The sequence below is a fragment of the Toxorhynchites rutilus genome, unplaced genomic scaffold (genome assembly GCF_029784135.1).
Source record: "Toxorhynchites rutilus septentrionalis strain SRP unplaced genomic scaffold, ASM2978413v1 HiC_scaffold_455, whole genome shotgun sequence".
Lineage (NCBI taxonomy): Eukaryota > Metazoa > Arthropoda > Insecta > Diptera > Culicidae > Toxorhynchites > Toxorhynchites rutilus.
Window position 1 is genome coordinate 676 of NW_026600044.1, and position 7091 is coordinate 7766.

At 26.7% G+C, this 7091-nt stretch overlaps 1 protein-coding gene across 2 annotated transcripts; it reads right to left on the reverse strand.

The window, feature by feature from the left end:
* Positions 1-649: 649 nt before the first annotated feature.
* On the reverse strand, positions 650-1753 carry LOC129782200 (uncharacterized). 2 transcript variants are annotated; one of them, XM_055789569.1, is made up of 3 exons: positions 1574-1753; positions 1354-1509; positions 650-1280 (listed from the first exon to the last, which is right to left on the reverse strand). In XM_055789569.1, the coding sequence occupies exons 1-3, from the start codon at positions 1657-1659 to the stop codon at positions 1130-1132; spliced, it is 393 nt and encodes a 130-aa protein (XP_055645544.1). In that variant the 5' UTR covers positions 1660-1753; the 3' UTR covers positions 650-1129. The 2 variants fall into 2 exon arrangements, with proteins under 2 accessions (XP_055645544.1, XP_055645543.1); XM_055789568.1 differs by having other exon boundaries at positions 667-1286.
* Between the last annotated feature and the right edge of the window lie 5338 nt (positions 1754-7091).

Consider the following 7091-nt stretch of genomic DNA (forward strand, 5'->3'; position numbering starts at 1 on the left):
TAAATTAGTTTAAAGAATATCTTCAATATCTTCAATGGAAAAGTTAAACTTCGGAAAGCAAATGTGAATAGCGTTCTTGTATAAAGATTTATAAACTTTATTCAATTAAATTAAATGTTGATTTTTTATTATATTTTGAAAGAATAATTTTCAGTAATAGTTTAATTGCAATTTGAAATGCAATCATTACCATAGACAAATACTATAAAAAATATTACTTACTATTTTGAAATAGGCCCTTTGAGCTTAATGTTCACAGTCACTCAGCTGAAACAAGTTGGTGACAAAACACAACTACCAGCTTGGGTGGTCGTTGTGATGAGCAAGGTGAGAAATGTGAATACAGAGAAATAGGTGATGTCCGATCCTGAGCTCTCAGCTCCAGTTCGTTTCAATACGCACTGTACTCATAGTGTGGGAACTATTTTATTGGTTTCGACTAGAGGAAATAGTTTTTTGTTCCATCGGGTCGCCAATAATGCGAACTTTGTTTTGCTGAGGAATTTTCCCCCAAGTAATTTCGCGCGCTAGCACTATCCGATTGCGTGCTACATCGACATTGTATTGATACAGGACTTACATGACGCGCAAATGAGTCGTTGAAAATCTGCGATAAGGTGGAGAGTTTCCCAACAGACACTGTTTATGTTTTCATTATGAAAGGGTTGAACTCATTCTGAACACAAGGCGCGTTTATTGAAACTTGTTGACAAACCACTGAACGGGGGAACTACAGTTTCTCTGAAAAGTTTCAGTCACGTTTGGCTTAAGAGTAATGCAGATGAATGCCAGTTACTCATACCTTTACGATATCTAAATCTAATTCACTTTGTTTCTCTGTCCTCTTTATTTGATTTATTCACCAACGAACCAAGTTAATATCCAACAGAACCTGTATTTTATCAGTGGGAATTTCCCAGATCAATTGTTTGTTTCAGTTTGGTCACTTAAAAAGAATTCCCGCCTCTCATTCAAATGGATGACTTTCATCATCACTAATTCTTTCCTTACTGCGGTTATTAAATATTTCATCTTAATCACGTTTTATTGCTAGTTACAATATGACGCGTTTGACAGTTTTTATGAGTTATCTTTGGTTCACTTGAAGTCACGTAATAACGGATAATAATCATGTGATGTTCTTAAAAAACTTTCGCCACCTACTGGACAGACTTCGGAACGCTGAAGTTCCGGTACTGCTCGATACCGACACCGTCGAACCGTGTCCCACTGAGGCATGAGAACCCGCGCTAGTATTGGCACTCGTTGAAATCGATCCGCTGTGGCTAGTTGAATTGAGATTACAGAAAAGAGATTACGAGGAATTTTTGCAGGATCACATTGGAGTCTCACCTCACAGCGATCGGTTTATTGGCCACTGAGGTGGCCACCGATGTTGAGTGAGAGATTGACACCGGAGGAATTATGGATCCACCGCCACCGCCAGTAATTACTCCTATGATTCCTGGCAGCACCTGACCTATGAACGCGGGTATTACTGTCTCTGCACTGAAATGTAATGAAAAATTATGGAACAACAAATATCACATATTCGACATTTGAACAACAGTACCCGGGAAACGTTTTGGTCTGTTTGGCACATTCGATCCTTCCATAATAAGCAATTCCAAAGACAGCGAAAAGTCTCACGATTCGCATTTTGATCACAAACAATAAACTAGAACAAAAAATCACTTCATTTACGTGAGTCAAAAATTCCTCAGCAGCGCAACGATTCGCTGTGAAGTCGTTTGGTCGAATGATTCAAGTGGATTTTCAAATCTCTGCAAAATGATAGCACCGGTTCAACGGAAACACTAATGCGTTTAAATTGTCCCGCCCGGTGGGAGCATTCATATGTCTTAATTACACTGGCCAGCCTTTTATGAATGGTCACGTTGATCGCAAATTGGAACCATTCCAAGGTTAATGATTGGCCGTTTGCAGTGCTTCGAATGTGACGCTAACGTATCACGAGGGTGAAAAGATACGTTGATTTGTGTAAAACATTTTAATAAGTGTGATATGACAACATTCTGAATGGTTTGAAATATTAGGTTGGGGAAAAAATAATCCATTGTTTTTGGGTGAAATTCAAAACTATTTTTGATATGCTTCGGATTGTCCGAATTGGGTGTCAAATATGCATCATTTTGTTGTAAAATTTGATGCCATTCTAAAGGTAGTTTCCTAAAGTATGTATCATAGAAGTCTTGGTCCTTTTTGGCGAACACCTCTAGCAATAGATTTTTGTAGTCTTCTCTTGATCCCAGTTTCTTATCACTCTGGAAATTATACAATGCGAGAAAGAGGTAATAATCGCTCTCGAAATTGTGTAGCCTTGCGTTGTCCTGATGGAACACAACGCCTCTTCTGTTGGCCAGTTCTGTACGTTTCTGGTCAATCGCTAGCTTCAAACGGTCCATTTATTGACAGTAGAGATCTGAATTTATTATATTGCTTTAAAAGAAATTTTTCAAAACCGAGAAAATAGTGCATAACTTTTTCCCCAACCTAATATTTTATTCTAAGTGATGGCATTGGAAGTTGCACATTTTTCCTAATCAGGTAATTAATTCAAAAACTAAGGGTAGGTTGTATCTGTGATAAAACCGCAAGGTTAACGTAACTCTTCCGTTGATTTAGTAATCATTTTTTCTGAATGAATAATTATTTTTTCAAAATCAAAGTCGTAACAAGTGCAAGCATAGAGCTTCTTTCATGCATATTCTGCGGATGCATTCGGAAGTGAGAGTTTTTTCACGATGATTGACATATCATATGGTCTGGTCTTTTTCAAAAATACTACACTTGCAAAAAATAAAGTTTTGTTTTCGTTATTATTGATTGTATTTTTTTTTATAGTATATGACGATATATATTGTATTTCTTCTGGAAAGCTGAGAGTTTTATACATAACATATCCAAACATTAGAGATATGTTCTTTTTCTTTCATAAATTATGATTTTTCAAAGATAATGATGATTTTTCAAAGGTAATAAAGATGGTCCGTAAAATCAATTTTCCCCCTTTTTCCAAAAATGATTGTATTTAGAAATTCGTAACTTTTGAACAACTAGACCAATCCAGATGTTCAACATATCAAATTAAAGCCAATTAGCTATTATTTTCTTATATTATAGATTAGCTGCTTATTGTTGTAAAATGGCATTTTTAATGCACAATGGTTTCTTGCATGCAAACCAGCGAACACAATATGGTTCAAATAATGCTGATGCGATTCAAATACTGCTGAGGCTAAAAGCAGCACAGCATATAATGCTGATTTTATTACCTCTTTATTACCTTTGTAGATGGAGGGTTTTTTTTAAGCACAACATCTTTTTATTGGAAGAAAGTAAAACTGTAAACAGTAAATCTCATTGACGAGTCTGGCACGTGAAATTATTACATAGGGTTGAATGACTTTTCCTCAACGCTTTGGAAAAACCACGGGATCTGAATTGATTTAAATCGTCAATGATTTAAAAAAAATACAATAAAGGGAATTATAAAATTTACAGAAAAATTATAAAAATTACAAAACTTTTAAAAATTACAGAAATTACAAAAATTACAACAATTACAAAAATTACAATCGTCAATGATTTAAAAAAAAATACAATAAAGGGAATTATAAAATTTACAAAAAAATTACAAAAATTAAAAAAATTACAAAAATTACAGAAATTACAAAAATTACAAAAATTACAAAAATTACAAAAATTACAAAAATTACAAAAATTACAAAAATTACAAAAATTACAAAAATTACAAAAATTACAAAAATTACAAAAATTACAAAAATTACAAAAATTACAAAAATTACAAAAATTACAAAAATTACAAAAATTACAAAAATTACAAAAATTACAAAAATTACAAAAATTACAAAAATTTAAAAAAATACAAAAATTACAAAAAATACAAAAATTACAAAAATTACAAAAATTACAAAAATTAAAAAAATTACAACAATTACAAAAATTACAAAAATTACAAAAATTACAAAAATTACAAAAATTACAAAAATTACAAAAATTACAAAAATTACAAAAATTACAAAAATTACAAAAATTACAAAAATTACAAAAATTACAAAAATTACAAAAATTACAAAAATTACAAAAATTACAAAAATTACAAAAATTACAAAAATTACAAAAATTACAAAAATTACAAAAATTACAAAAATTACAAAAATTACAAAAATTACAAAAATTACAAAAATTACAAAAATTACAAAAATTACAAAAATTACAAAAATTACAAAAATTACAAAAATTACAAAAATTACAAAAATTACAAAAATTACAAAAATTACAAAAATTACAAAAATTACAAAAATTACAAAAATTACAAAAATTACAAAAATTACAAAAATTACAAAAATTACAAAAATTACAAAAATTACAAAAATTACAAAAATTACAAAAATTAGAAAAAATACAAAAATTACAAAAATTACAAAAATTACAAAAATTACAAAAATTACAAAAATTACAAAAATTACAAAAATTACAAAAATTACAAAAATTACAAAAATTACAAAAATTACAAAAATTACAAAAATTACAAAAATTACAAAAATTACAAAAATTACAAAAATTTAAAAAAATACAAAAATTACAAAAAATACAAAAATTACAAAAATTACAAAAATTACAAAAATTAAAAAAATTACAACAATTACAAAAATTACAAAAATTACAAAAATTACAAAAATTACAAAAATTACAAAAATTACAAAAATTACAAAAATTACAAAAATTACAAAAATTACAAAAATTACAAAAATTACAAAAATTACAAAAATTACAAAAATTACAAAAATTACAAAAATTACAAAAATTACAAAAATTACAAAAATTACAAAAATTACAAAAATTACAAAAATTACAAAAATTACAAAAATTACAAAAATTACAAAAATTACAAAAATTACAAAAATTACAAAAATTACAAAAATTACAAAAATTACAAAAATTACAAAAATTACAAAAATTACAAAAATTACAAAAATTACAAAAATTACAAAAATTACAAAAATTACAAAAATTACAAAAATTACAAAAATTACAAAAATTACAAAAATTACAAAAATTACAAAAATTACAAAAATTACAAAAATTACAAAAATTACAAAAATTACAAAAATTACAAAAATTACAAAAATTACAAAAATTACAAAAATTACAAAAATTACAAAAATTACAAAAATTACAAAAATTACAAAAATTACAAAAATTACAAAAATTACAAAAATTACAAAAATTACAAAAATTACAAAAATTACAAAAATTACAAAAATTACAAAAATTACAAAAATTACAAAAATTACAAAAATTACAAAAATTAGAAAAAATACGAAAATTACAAAAATTACAAAAATTACAAAAATTACAAAAATTACAAAAATTACAAAAATTACAACAATTACAAAAATTACAAAAATTACAAAAATTACAAAAATTACAAAAATTACAAAAATTACAAAAATTACAAAAATTACAAAAATTACAAAAATTACAAAAATTACAAAAATTACAAAAATTACAAAAATTACAAAAATTACAAAAATTACAAAAATTACAAAAATTACAAAAATTACAAAAATTACAAAAATTACAAAAATTACAAAAATTACAAAAATTACAAAAATTACAAAAATTACAAAAACTACAAAAATTACAAAAATTACAAAAATTACAAAAATTACAAAAATTACAAAAATTACAAAAATTACAAAAATTACAAAAATTACAAAAATTACAAAAATTACAAAAATTACAAAAATTACAAAAATTACAAAAATTACAAAAATTACAAAAATTACAAAAATTACAAAAATTACAAAAATTACAAAAATTACAAAAATTACAAAAATTACAAAAATTACAAAAATTACAAAAATTACAAAAATTACAAAAATTACAAAAATTACAAAAATTACAAAAATTACAAAAATTACAAAAATTACAAAAATTACAAAAATTACAAAAATTACAAAAATTACAAAAATTACAAAAATTACAAAAATTACAAAAATTACAAAAATTACAAAAATTACAAAAATTACAAAAATTACAAAAATTACAAAAATTACAAAAATTACAAAAATTACAAAAATTACAAAAATTACAAACGTATTTCATTACGTTTCCCGATTTTTTGAAAAGAGTAAAATTTGAAAAATTTCATTTTTAAAGTTTCATGCGATAGAGAGATGCCTGTAGATTGTATCCATATAAATTTGACATGAATCGGTTCAGTAGAACTTGAAATATCGTGTACGCCAGTTTGAAAGAACTAGTTTAAAGAAGAACGCGTGTGAAGTTCATGGTTATGACCGTGCCAGGTTAGATACCGCATCACCTCAAATTGCTCTAACTTGGTAAAAAATAGGGTCCTTTCTAGGGTATATTCTTGAATGCCTAAACTACAGAAATATGAAGGAAAAAAAATATTTTTTTCTTCAAATTTCTAGACTAGAATACTGCCTTAAAAGACATTAAACAGAGAATGAATAGAGAATTAATTGAGAATCAACAGAGAGTTTACAGTGAATTTACAGATAATCGACGAAAAATTGACAGATATTTAGCACATTATTAATGAAAAATTAACAGAGGATTAACAAAGAATCAACAGAGAACTGATATTAACAGAGAATGAATGAACAGAGATTTATGTGGAGGTCTTTCGGATAAGAGAGAACTACACTCTCTCAGATCGTGTAAGTGACTGCTACCTAATTTAGTTTTTCCCTTCTTGTTAGTTCACACATCTTTATTATCTACGGAGTAGGTTTTTATGCCGAGGATGCCGATCATAGCACAACCCTTGTCATGCTTATGGATTTGCCACCCATGTGGCTGTATCCTCAGATAAGCATGACGAAGCGATAGTGATCGTAGGACGAACAGATCATAAAAGACGTCTCGCTATGTTTATGAATTTACCTCCCATGAGGCTAAATCCTAAATAAACAATGTCGAGACGATAATGATCGTTCGTACCATAACATTTAGCAGAGAATGAGCGGAGAATAAACAGAGAATAAACAGAGAATAAACAGAGAATTAACGAA